Here is a 13,800-nt window from a genome sequence, read left to right as displayed (position 1 = left end):
AATGACTCCATTTACCCTTTAAAATGAAAGGACAATTATTTGGGGGCATTGAGTTAGTTGAGAAGGAGTGTTAGTAATATCTACATGTGAGGCTTTGGGAATGTCAGTCAGTTTTCTATCACTATACCGAATATCTGAGAAAATCAATTTTGAAGAGAAAAGGTTTGTTGTGGCTTACAGTTTTAGAGGTTTCAGTCCATGATCAGTTGACTGTGTTGTTTTGGCCATCAGGGCAGGAGTGAATGGTGAAGTAAAACTGCTCATTTCATGACCAGGAAGTCAAACAGGAGGAAGAAGCTGCGGTTCCACTATATCCCTCAAGGGCAACACCACCAGGGACCTAAATCTTCCACTAAGTCACAGTCTTACAGTTTTCACCACCTTCTCCTAATAGCATTAAGCTGAGGCCACCCTTTTAACACACGGGCCTTTGAGGGGACATTTCAGACCCAAACCGTAACAGTGTGTCCGCAGGATTGCTGTTCTCACCTCATACAGAACAGTTGTTTAGCACATTCTCAGCCACAGTCTTCAGTGCCCAGAAAGCACATTTTTAGATTGTGTTCTTACAATGCAAAGCATGCATTATGCTTTATTTCCATTTTTAAAATATCTAAGCATTTCTTAACACTTAAAGAAATCTGTTGTCTTAAATTGTATAGCTCTATAGAGATCTGTCCTTTCTGCTTGAGACAAATGCACCAAAGAGGACTTGGCTTTTGACCTAGTACAAAACACTGTTGTCCTTTGACCCATGAAAATGAAACCTCAGCCTTGACATCTCTTATTTTTAGCAGAACTCAGATCTTTCAGAGACTGTCTGAAAAAGGAAAGGAATACATGCAGATGCTTTTACTGTTCAATAGTCTCTCACCTGCCTGCAATGAATCCTATAATTGTTGGAATGGGAAATGGAATAAAATATGTGTAATTGCAGGAATACTCAGAATTATGTGACTCTGGAGCTACATTTACAGTCACTATTAACCTAAAGAACCACATGACTCCTGTATGGCTGGAAGAATTTAATATAACAGTGCATTCATAGATAGAAATTAGGAGTCTTACAGAGCCAGCAATTAAACATAAAGGGAACCATATTACTAGAGAGCTGTGCTATGAAAACCACTACTTTACAGAACTGGAAAACATCTAGGATTAGCTGCATCCAAACTAAAACTGTACTTATACTTATCTTAAATATTATTTATGTTTTTCCTAGAAGTCTCAGAAGGTTCATCTGTACATAATTTGGTATAGTATGCATTGACTCTGAAAGATGCTCACATTTACCTAGTTGTGACCCAAGAGAGCATAACACATGCAATAATTATTGCCCAGTTTTTGAATAATGTTCAGGTTTGGGGGTAAAGGCTATTTACAAATGAGCCACTTATACATGTGCATTTGTAACTGGATCACCAAAGACTTAACTCAATGGACTAACATATAATGGCATTTTTCCCCTTTCCAATCACATTCAACTATACTCTGTTGAATATTATTTTTCATCCCTTAGCCACATAGGTTGAAGATGTATTAGCTTTCCAGTGACTTTTGAATATTAAAAAGTTTAGGGCCTGCAGGTGTAACTCAGTGGTAGTACACATATTCATTTCCCAGCATCAAAAAAAGATGTTCAGTTTGGGTAGGATGTGGTATGTCAAATAGCGAAAGCAATACTTTGATAACACCTAGAAAAAAGCCAGAAAGGTTACAAAATTCATACATTCAAATGCATCATCAAGCCATGGAAGCAGAAACCAATAGACTAAATTTCCAGAGAAAAGAGGAATTGTCAATGTTGGGATATCAGGAGCAATAATTTTTATCTGGGGCATTTTTTGACTTTGAGAGTGGGCTGAGGAATAGGCCTTGCCTGGGAACAGAGCTGAGAGACAAAGCTGTAAAACTTTCAACAGTTGTACTGGATGAAGTGAGAAATGAAAACATCAGGGCCCTCAAGTAAGTGATGAATCAGGCAAAACTTATAAAAACAGACTGAAGTCTCCCACACTTTCACTATGCTTAGAAAACCAAGAAGGACCAAGAAATGGGCAGGAGAGGACGCGCTCCAGCAACTGCTGCATTGATATGGAAGGTCTCAGTGACCTTTTCTCACCTGGGGCATGCATGGCTCGGCTCTTACAGCTCCAGGTCTGGATAGCAATGCTTTGCTGAACAGAAGGCAGCAGCTGGCAGGCAGAGGACACCTCAATGAGTTTGGTCTGCATGTACAGCTGAATGACAAATTTGGAGACCAAAGGGAACTCAAATTCTTGGCTCGTTTTCCTTTAAAGGGATGTGTCAGATGTTAGGATGTATGGGATTACTGTTACGCCAAAGACTGCAAGAGGCTCCTGCACTGTTTCAGGGCTGAAAACCAAAGACATGCCAAGCTTGTGGCTAAAAGTCTGGGAGCTCCCACCACACATCTTCACTAGGGCTACTCAGAACAAATGCTACAGGCTGAGTATTTGAACAGTAGACATTTATTTCTTTTACAGTTCTGGAGTTGGGAAGTCCAAGATCAAGGTGCTGGCAGGTTTTGGTTCCTCTAAAACCTCTCTCCTTAGTGTGCAGATGGCTGCCCTCTCCCTCTTTGCAGGATCTTTCCACTGTAAGGGGCTTTCCTGGTATTTCTTCTGTTGCATTAGGCATCCACTGTAAGGGCTTTGTTTAACTCCATCACCTCACAAGAAGTTCACCTCCCCATTCAGCCATATTTTGAGACACCAAGAGTGGAGGATGCAACATAATGTTTTGGAAAAATAGAATTCAACCCACAGAACTGAGTCTTGGCAAAATTATAGCCCAACTCTGTCTCAGATGAGTCGCTAACTTGATTGCAGAGGACAGCCCTCCCCACCATATTTGCTTGGCAAAGGAAAGGGTCATCTTTCTGCTGGAAATCATCCTTAGGAGCTTGTGGAGTTGCTTAATGTATTTTTAAAATTGCAAAATAACTTTAATTAAACAAAATGATAAGCCCCATTCTTTGTTTCAGGAATGTTTGTGTACAGATGAATATCTACCATTCTCATCTGTGAGCCATTTCATTCATAAGCATCCTCCTAAAAAAGCATTTTTAAAACTTATGTTAAATGACTTAGGAACATTAAAATAGAGACTATTTGGTATGGTGGAGTGAACTTGAGAATCTGGCATTTCTTTTCTCTCTCACTTTCTGTTTTGGGGGGAGGCAGTTTGAGACAAGGTCTAACTATATAGTTTAGGCTGGAATTGAGCTCACTATGTAGCCCAGGCTGGCCTTGAACTCATGGCAATCCTCCTACCTCAGCCTCCTAAGTGCTGGGGTGATAGATGTGCACCAGCACTTCCAGCTGAGATTCTGTGTTTCTTGGCTCCCATCATACTGTGCTACCATAGGCCCAAAGCAACAGGATAAAATGACCATGGACTGGAATCTCCAAAACTGTAAACCCAAAGAAACCTGTTCTCCTTTTTAGTTACTTTTTTCCATCAGGAATTTTGTCATAGTGAGAAAAAGCTGGCCAACACAGTTAATAACAACTATTTTCAGGTAGAATTTTTTTGTTGTTGTTTTCACTAAAATAGTACTAGGCCTGGTTTGACCCACCCACCTTACTTACCAGGCCTGTTTCCAGGAAAGATCACTAAATACTAACAATTCTTCACCCGAAAGAGAATTAGTAAATACCCACTGTTGATATGTGAAGGAATATTTCTTGGAATTTTTCAAACATTTGGGTCTGAATACTTGCTTCTCCTTTTAGACCAGAAACATGATTTCCATTTTGCCACAGTTTCAGCCTTATGGGCTCCAACACCCAGCCCACATCTTTCATTAGTTTAACTTCTGGGCATGTGAGTTGGCAACACTATTTCTGCAATACTGATGTGTGAGATAGTGAGAAGTTAAACATGTTCGAGAATAAATTTTAAGTGTACCTTCCAGGGATGTTTCATTTAAAATTTTCATATTGCATACGTGGTTTTTCTAAGTTTCCTCTAAGATTCCTTCCATCTCTTAGATTCTGTGGTCTAAATTATTCAGTTTTGCATATGTATTATTTTCTGTATCCTAACCAAAAATTAAAACTTTTCAAAATCACTATCCAAGACTCATGACTAGGTTTTTGACAATGGAAGATTGTTAGCAATTATTATTAAATGTGTTGATTTTTACTATGTTGTCATTATTGCCTGAGGAGATGCTTTATCTTCTTAATCTTTTACTTTCTGAGATTGCCAGTGTTCATAATCGTGGCTGAATCCTGAGTGTTTAATATGTTTGCTGAGGTTAAAATAGTGCATAAAGATTTAATATGAGCATTTTGCCTTATTTCCTCATAACCATAAGACGAATCTAAATTTTCACTTAAAATAAATGGGAAGTCTAAATCATTCTGTCTATTGAGGCAGCCAGATGTAGGGCACAGGAATTTCAGCATCCAAACACAATGGAAGGCTGGGGATTTAGCTCAGTGGTTCCGGTGCCTGTCTTGCAAGTGCAAGGTCCCGAGTTCGATCCCTGGTACCAAAGAAACAAACAAACCCCAAAACAAAACGAAAAAAACAAACACTATGGTAATTTACTCCTTGATCATTGTAGAAGACAGAATCCTAAAATGGACCCTGAAATTGCTGCTCCATGGTGTACATTCCTGCACAATTCTCAGGAAAATATGATGGCATTTACGCCCATAATTTGGTCATGCTATATGGCCCAGTTGACTGTAAGAAATGTAGGTCATGTCTTATAGAAGTTGAGAGTAGAATGGTAGTTACAAGAGGCTGGGGAGAGTAGGTGGGAATGAGGGATGGGGAAGGTTGATCAGGGAGTCCCAAGTTCCAGTTCCAGAGGAGTGTGAAGTTGTGGTGTCCTACTTCATAGAACACTGGTGGTGAACCTATGACACACATGCCACAGCGGGCATGTAGAGGCCTTTCGGTGAAGATGTCATGAATTTTATGAGTTGTTTTTTCTAAACTAAAACCTCAGTATTCAAATTTAATTTCAAAGTTGGCACTTTTTGATGAATAAGTGGGTTTTAGGTTGCAGTTTGGGTACCGGGTCTCTAAAAATTTCATGATCACTGGCATAGAACAACTATGTTCTGTATGTTTCAAAAGATAGAAGGAAGGATTTTGAATGATTTTACCATAAAGAAATGATGAATCCTTGAAGAAATATATTTAAAATGATTAAAACATTATTCAGGGATGGAGTGTATCTCTGGTAGAATGCTTGTTAAGCATCTGCAGGACTCCATGTTGGATCCTTAGAAACACATACACACACACATACACACACACATACAAGTACATAATATGCAATGTGTATGTGTGTTAAAAAATCACATTGTATCTCATTAGTAATATGTACACAGTTGTGTTTTTGTATATTGGTTAAAAATGAATTCAATTTAAATTAAAATTGAAAAAGAAAGACAGATTATCTGAGGAGAGCCTGACCTACTAAGGTAAACTTTTACAGGGGAGTAGATTCTTCCTTAAGACAGAGCTGTGAGGTACAAGAAGGCCACACAAAGAGAATTCTCTACTGGTAGATTTGGAGATGGAAGAGGCCCCTGCCAAAGAGTCGAAGCCTGTGGCTACTAGTAATTTAAAGTGCCCAAGCTGACAGCCACCAAGAAGACGATGACCTCTGCTTTAGAGCTGTAAGAGATTTGATTCTGTTAGCATCCTGAGGGAATGTGGAAGCAGAACTTTTCCTAGTGAAATCTCTGAGTGAAAACACTGGCACCTGGCCCCTTGACTTCAGCCTATGAAAAATCAACCACATCACACCTGGAGTTCCTGACCTACAGAACTGCAGACTAATAAATAGATGTTTCCTTAAGCAGCTAAGGTAGTAGTCATTTGTTATGCAGCAGTAGAAAATGAACATGGCCATTGGAACAGCTCATATTGGTAATGGTCAATGATGGTGACTGACACAGGAAACTCTGCCATCTTCAGAGGATTGGGCTTCTGTACTGATGGCAATTAGAGGAGATGATGGAGAGGACGCCCTATGTCCACATCTAGAAATGCCTACAAACATCACTTATGTGTGCAATTCAGTGGCAGGAGCTAGTTATGGACCTAAACCTGGGTGAAGCAACCTTGGGATATATACTCCTGGTTAAACAGCTTCCTTCCAGAAAACTCATCTCATGAAGGGGAGCTAAAATTTATGTCTCAATCAGAATATAAAGATAGTTCTGTGTCTCATTCCAATTTGAACAGTAAATGTGATGGTGTTATGTATTCTAATTTGAGGTACATAGAGAGAATTACATTCGTATCAGGAAAAAAAGATCTCCTTCAATGTCACATTCATTATCAGAGATATTAGGAGCTTGTGAGACTTGGGCTCAGATCTGATTCTGAGCAGTGATCTGGGCTTGCTCCCTGCCCAGAGGGGATTCCTACAGTGCAAGCAGCACCTTCCCCTCTGCCTTCCTCATAAACCTGTTGGAAGAGGCTGCTCCTCATCTCCCAATATGGAGATGCCCTTGGGTCTCATCCAGCCACTGCCAGCCTGGTCCACAGGTTCATGGTAGTGTGTCCTTCTCCTCCTCTGGTCTGAGTCCCCAACAAAGCCCTTGCAGTACAAGCAGCCCCACTGCCTTATTCTCAGCTACCCAGCAACAAAAACAGGACAATTCTGTCCCTTAGGACAGCAGCACCCATGCTCTTTAAAACATGACTGCGTAGTCTAGGGAGTTTTTTCCCTCCCTGGATTTGAGTGTAAGAGTGCTACATTCATCCATTGTAGAGGTAACTCAAGTAGCTCCTTGCTTGGGAACAATCAAGGTTAGTGAAATCATCTGTAGGGAACTGATGAACGAGTGAGTATAACTCACTAAGTGCTATCTGGCTTTATTCTCAAGGTAAATTTAGTAGGATTTTAAGCTTTTGAGTTTGATGAAGGAATAATTATATGGAGGAATAATTTGCTTTATATGAAATTGTGAGTTCTTCGAGAAGGAATGTATCACATAACCTTCCATGTGATCACTCCTGTGAACCAGACTGCCCTGCCTTATTTGATAGGATACAAGTCAAGATGAAAGGGGCTTTGGTTGCATTGTCTGCAGACATTCTTATGTTCCAGAAAAAGACAGGGAAATGTATGGTGGAAAGAAACAAGGAGAAGGACTGCTGATAAGACCATAAAAGGAAAAATAAATTCCTAAGGAAAGCAGAAATTCTCAGGAGGCCTGGGATTGACAATGAACTGGAATGTTCAGGAAGCTGCCATGACAGCCATTGCTTCATCCCTTTCTCATCAGGAGGCCCCACCTAGATTTGTTCAGAATTTATTACATTGCAGTGAGATATTTCTACCTCATCACCACCTCTTTGCCTCTCTGGCTCCCTCTCTTTTTTGGTCTCTTTCCTTCTTCCTTTTCCCCTTCCTTTCTCCCATGCTTCCCTCCTCATTTCCTCCCTCACTCCCCTTCCTTGTCTCTCACTTCCCCCCTCTTCTCTCTGTGTCCAGTAGGGTTCTAAGGGAAGGAAATGTAATATAGCAACTTCCTGGGTCTATTATTAACCCCGAGTTAAAAAGCTCATGTGAAGACAGAAAGGCCACTGGCATACTGAAGTGAAATCGTTCTCCCCAGTTGAAGTGGGATGATTCCAGGGACTCTGGTCACATGACACACCCATCCCAATGCCATCACTGATTTCTTTTTACCTGAAATAAACTAAATGTGATAAGATCCCAGTTATAAACCTAATAGATAGTCCTCTACAGTAAATGGCCCCAGCCTATTCCCACACACACTTAACTCCAGTCACTTCCTTGAAGCTCACTATAGTGTTGTCAGAATATGTACTCTTTCCTGAACACATTTTAACTTTTACAGCTTTATCACACACTCTTATTATAGAGCAGGCTTCTTGCTTTATCATATCCTTCCTTGCTCCCAACTCCTGCTCAACCTTCAAAACTCAAATTACCACCTCTTCTGTGAAACTTCTACTGAGACTCACAGACTAAATTTATCTTCACTTTAAATGCCCAGAACCATTGCCCATATTTCTGTTTAGCACTTTACTGGATTGTTTTACATTTGTCCAATCCACTGGACTCTGAAGTTTCAAAGAGAAATAAGGGGGCCTCATCCACTGGCACAGAGCCTGTCACAGGGTTTGTGTTCACTGCTAAGAGGGACACACAGTATATAGGGAAAACATCATTGAAGTATAACCTGTGTACCATAATGTTAATGGTGCTAACATAAACAGAAAGATTTTAGAACTGATTTAAATGACATTTCATATGAAAATCTGACTTTATAAAATTTAGAATTGGCTTACGAAAGTTTTATCTTTAAATTCCTCTAAATTGGTAGCTTTACTAATGATTTAAACATGTTTCAATATAGAAAAATGTGACAAACATGTATTTATATTAATTCTATAAAGTGGATTTAAGGGATTTAAGAGGCAAATTCATTTTCTTTGTCTCTTCCTCACTCTTTCCTCTCCCTTTTACACACACAAAACACACATACAGAGAAAATAACAAATCAGTTCATGAACATCTTTAGTTTTTTGGGGGGTTTTTTGGTATAAAACTTTGTGATAGTCTTTTTGTTCTATATTTATTCATATTGATAAGGAATGATAAATATAAATCTGGAAGCTTAATGGGACATGCTAGAAATGTCAATATTATTCTAACTTTGATCAGTATTAATCATATAGTTATATTATAAATCAAGTACTTTATACAATCCCATATATGTTGAGCCTCACCAATTTATGACTTTTTTCACTTTATTTGTAAATTTAAGCATATCCCTTTGGAAAATGTTATTTTGGATGTCAGTTTTGTAAAATAATGTTTACAGGCACACGTGTGTGCTTGCATAAATATGAATATATTTTCACTATATGTAGTTGTTATATAGACACATAGAGCTGAAGAGATCGTATTTCTGTATACCATATATATAGCAAATATATACATGCTATATGGTCCATTTAGCCCACTAGCCTATAGTTTCTTCATCCTTGGAGGGCAGCCAATGGCTCTCAAATAATGAGACTGAACAGTGTGACTCAGCCCAAGGGTGTTAATGCGGCTCCTAACACAGAGGCTCTCAGCCAGTGAGTGCTCTGCTATGCAATTCTGAGTTGAATGTGTTCTATAAATTGTGTTGTTTACTCTGCTGGGATCTCTCCTGGCATTTATTTTGTGCTCTGGTGAACAATTTGAAGCCATAATGACTGACAAATTGTGCAAGGGATAGAGCTGGATCTGTCATAAAGAAACAAAGAATGAACGGTAAGCTGTAAGTTGAAAGGCACGTTTTGCCATGCCTTCTGGCTTTTTTCAAGGAAATGGAAACTATGTTTTAAAAATCAGCAGGCCATTAGGAGCTGGCACAGATCTTTTGACATGTTAGAAGTACTATAAGCATCCCTTCATCTGCAAATAATTGACCCGCTTAGGCACAGGTGATTTGGGGACTTAAAAGATTTGAAGCAAAACATAATTTGCAGAGCTGTACTTCCAAAGAGGTCTTGTTAAAATGACCCCCTAAAATGTTGATCCATGTAGTGCTCTTGGGCTGTTGTTTTCCCTTCCTCCCTGCACCCCCTGCTCTCCAGTCCAACAGGATGTGCTTGCATACTGCCCTGTATTCATTTATCCATCTGATTTAGCTCACCTTGATTTCAGTCAAGGTCATATCATACTAGATTTAGGCTTTAAGTTTTTCCTTTCTTTTGCTACTCTTTCTGAAGTGAGAAAGACACTCATGATTTTTTATTTGGAAGATCTTTTGCTTAAGAGAGCAGTAGACTCAATAGGCATATACTAGATGCAGAAAATCTGGGAGCAAGGAGCACCAACAGTTTGCAAGGGTCCTCTGGTAATTCTCACGTACATCTAGGATTGAGAATCACTGCTGACTGGAAGATACTTGTATTCATCATCCAGGGAGTTGATATTTCACTTAGAATTCCTTTTTGAAAAGTTTCCACAGCTGAGTGTTTTTTTGACACTGTTCTCTGTCCCTAAATGAGACTTACATTTTACATGAATTCAAATGGTACTGTCTGATAATTTGCCCCAGAATTCTCACATGGGAGGGATATCCTATGTGCAAGTTTGGTGTTCATTAAGAGAATATTTATTGAGTACGATGCATAGAATTGCTTTTTCTACACCAGCTCTGTACTTTTCCTTGGATACAGAAGGAAGGATGCTCTTTGAAGAGATTCAAGGTGATTCACCTAATCCCAGGCATCTCTGTATTTGACAAGGAAATGATGCACAAGACTCTTTCAGAAAAACAGGAACTTAAAAATGTATAAAAGGAGAGCTGAGGGTGTAACTTAGAGGTGTAGGGTTTGACAGTCACATGAAAAGCCCTGGTTCAATCCCCAGAATCTGAGGGGAAAAAAAACTGTAAAAGGACAGTTTTATTGTGCTACAGTGGTATTGAGCACAGGTACTTTTGTCAATGATTAACCAACAGAGTTTTAATTAATACCACAAAAAGGAAACTGAAACCCAGCACCTCTGTGAAGCTTCTGCACTAGTTTCTGCTCTGAAGTCACATAGAAAATGTTTATTTTTCTCTACAGGTTCGAACGAGAGTCCTATCTGAACATAATAAGGATTCCCCACCAGAAGTTGGGGTAAGTGTTTCTTCTATTTCCAAAGGAACACATCATTTCTAAGTTAATTGTTTGAATTTTCTGGCCTCCTGTCTGTTAACTGACAAATGAAATTCAGTTAAATGTGCAGGCACTGTCACATATTTGCTGACTTGCATGGAATTTATTCCTGAAAATCATCCTCAAGGAATTTATATTTAGTTCAGCAGGCTGTAGATGAACCTAGATTTTGCCCTGCAGTTAGCTGATGTGCAATTTATAGGCAACATTTCTGGACCAACAGGAAACTAGGGAAATTACGGATGTGGGCTGTACCACAGTAGGAAGAGGGCAGAGAGGCATCCATGGAACTGTGAGGTTTTCTGTCTCCTGCCATTGAAATATTGAACTGCAGGTCAAAAGAGGCCACTACGAATACTTAGTCCAGTGTTGGAAAATCCCACTGAGGCTTTACCGCTGAATGTGACCATTGCATCTCTACCCTTCAGAAATTGGAAAAGCGACCAAACACTAGGTGCTTTCTGCTAGGAAAGGCTGGAAGTAGAGGTGCTGACTACTGAAAAGAATACAGCCCAGCAGGCTCAGTCTCTATAATCTGTGCATTCAAAGAAGAGAAAAACAGCCCTGGGGTTGGGCCAACTGAAATCCTATTTGAAATCCTACAGGCTTTTGACAACCTTCTTCTATTGAGTGTGCACAGCCTGGTATGAGGTTCCACTGATTTGTTTTTAATTGACAGCAGCCTCTTCCAAACCTACCAAAGAAGTGCTCCAAAAGCATGCACCATAGTGCCAGTTCAGTTGAGTGAACCCAGCATCAGTTATCTGAGCATCTGCTGGTGAAGAAGGAGAAGGGAAGTAGAACCTTGTGCCTAATACAGCTTTCAGTTTTTTGGGGGCCAGAATCAGCGACTCCTTGCACTCAAGTGAGACTTTGTGTGTTTTTTTTTCTTTTTTTTCTGCCAATTTCTTCAGCCTGGTATGTTCTATCATTCCCAGCTCTGTGCTCAAACGTCTTGGGCCTCCTGGTAGTTGGTGCAGCATGTCCACCAAATCCTTTCCAGCCTCCTGCTTGCTGCTCAGGGTTCTTTTTCTTGACTCCTTGCCCACTGCTACCACCCAAAGATCTTCCTTCAATGCACTTACTCATCACACCCCATTCACTGCTTTCATAACCCTAAAAGCCCCTTGAAATTTGTTACTACTGATAAAGCTAATGATTATTGTGTCAAGATATGTCATTTGCTTATTAAAGTTTGAGGAGAATGAGCGTGTTTATTTTTTCTTCTTCAACTCCTCATCCCCCCAACTGTTCTTGAACAACCCCCCCCACACTTGAAGATGATTATATACTAATTGTACAAATTTCTCCTTGTTTTTCTCTCACTCAAGTTCTTGGGGAATCCACCCATCCATGTTAAACCTTGAGTCTCTTCTCTGATTTTATTTTCTTTAGTTTCCCACTACAGGCTCTCTCTGTAACTCTAGCTATCTGCTGTGAAGGGAGGAGAATCATCTGAGTCTCACACATGTTCTAGTCCTTCCTCTCTTTGGTCAGCTGCTGTGGCAAAGGGAAAGGAGTGGGGAGGCAGAAGCTCCCCTGTATTTGCTCACAGGAAGGACATAGTTTCCTTTCTGCTGGTTTTGATGTTTCCCTAACACTGCCCATCAGAGTCCTCGTATTGCAGACCAGGAGATGCTGGCTCTCCTCTGGGATGCATGTATGGATATTTCTGGGATCCTTGTCTGATTTTCCCCACTGCCTATTTCTTACAATGGAGGGTGGTTCTGGACCAACTTCTGCCACTGCCTACCTCATCCAATGTTCTCTTGCTGTTGAGACCCCCCTGATTAAACATGTGGCTCCAGGTCAACACTTTCTGTGCTGTGCATGTGACTGACAAGAGGGTCACATGGAAGAAATGCAAACTGCCTCGCAGGTGTTTCCTCTCAGCGTGGCCATCTCTTTCTCTAATCCCAAATGCCACCAGGGACTGGATAGTTCATGATTCTCAAGGAGAGACAATTGCTGCTCCTTGGAGTAGGGAAAGATGATTTTGACACCTCTAACCTTTAGAAGTGATGGTTTTTTAAAAGAACCAAACTCTTTTAGCTTTGGGGACAGAATTGTCTCCTGGGAAGATAAATAATAAAGAGATTGGTCTCATCTCCTATATATTACACTTGGTAAAATCCTGACTTCCTCTCTTCTATCCCTACCTTTATTTTAACTGGATGTTTTGTGGCTACTACTAGTCCAGTTTCTCTAAACTGGCTCCTCCTTAAGCATTGAAAAGTTACTGGCTCAGGCTATTTGAGCTTACAGTGGGGTGTATGTGGTATGTCCTGTCCTCATCTTTGACAGAGATTCAGCCATAATTCCTGAACCCCTCCCCCCAAAAAAGTCTCAGTTGCCATTCTGTGACACATCTATTTCATCAGTTGGGAAGGTGTTTAGAAACCAGTAAACTGACAAATGGTGGCTTAAAAGTAGTGAGTTGGGTTTTCTCATTTGGGGTAAATTTTGCAGAACTGTAGCTGCTTGAAAATGCTTCAAGCATCCAGATGCTGTCCATTTTCCTAGTCCTCCTCTCTCAGTGTATTTTCCAATCTGGCTCCTACATCAGCATGCATCACATGCTGGTCAGAAGAGTGATAAAGAACAGAAAGCTCAGATCAGGTCACCCTGCTCCTTCAATTATGAAAAACAGTAACTTTCTGGGAAATCTCCCTTGATGTACTGCCCCTTGCGTATCACTGGGAAGAATCAAGTTTTTTTTTTAAAGTGAAAAGAAAGAGATTAAATTTAATTTTAATATATTTTATTTAGCCCAATACATGCAAAACATTATTGTATCAAAATGTAGCCAATACAACAAATAATATTATATTTCACATTTGTTTTTATGCTAAGTAATCTAAATCCAGTTGTAGTTCTCTAGTTTGATAACATCTCAACTTGGAGTAGGCACATTTTTCCATGTTTAGGCTAATACTATTCATTGAATAACATATCCCTGGACAGTAGTTAGAAAACTTTGAGGGGCACCATACAAATTATACTATAAAGGAAAGTTATCTTTGAATAAAGACTGTGATATGAATACGGGTGATGGAGTTTTTGACAGGTTGTGGCAACTCTATAGGGCTTCCCCTCCTCCGGGGATTT

The 13,800-nt window shown here is 39.9% G+C and overlaps 1 protein-coding gene across 26 annotated transcripts in view; it reads left to right on the top strand.

Moving 5' to 3' along the window:
- The window catches only part of Inpp4b (inositol polyphosphate-4-phosphatase type II B), a 1,082,298-nt gene that overhangs the window by 826,520 nt on the left and 241,978 nt on the right, over positions 1-13,800 (top strand). For all 26 annotated transcript variants that reach the window (XM_087193385.1, XM_087193387.1, XM_021247702.2 and 23 more), the window contains one exon: positions 10,600-10,653. In XM_087193385.1, coding sequence (XP_087049511.1) covers positions 10,600-10,653 — 54 coding nt within the window. The remainder of the gene's footprint in view (positions 1-10,599; positions 10,654-13,800) is intronic.

This window comes from Heterocephalus glaber, unplaced genomic scaffold, assembly GCF_053883595.1.
Source record: "Heterocephalus glaber isolate CG9 unplaced genomic scaffold, H.glaber_assembly_v1.0 deba00001587, whole genome shotgun sequence".
Lineage (NCBI taxonomy): Eukaryota > Metazoa > Chordata > Mammalia > Rodentia > Bathyergidae > Heterocephalus > Heterocephalus glaber.
This window is presented reverse-complemented; position numbering and strand designations above follow the sequence as displayed.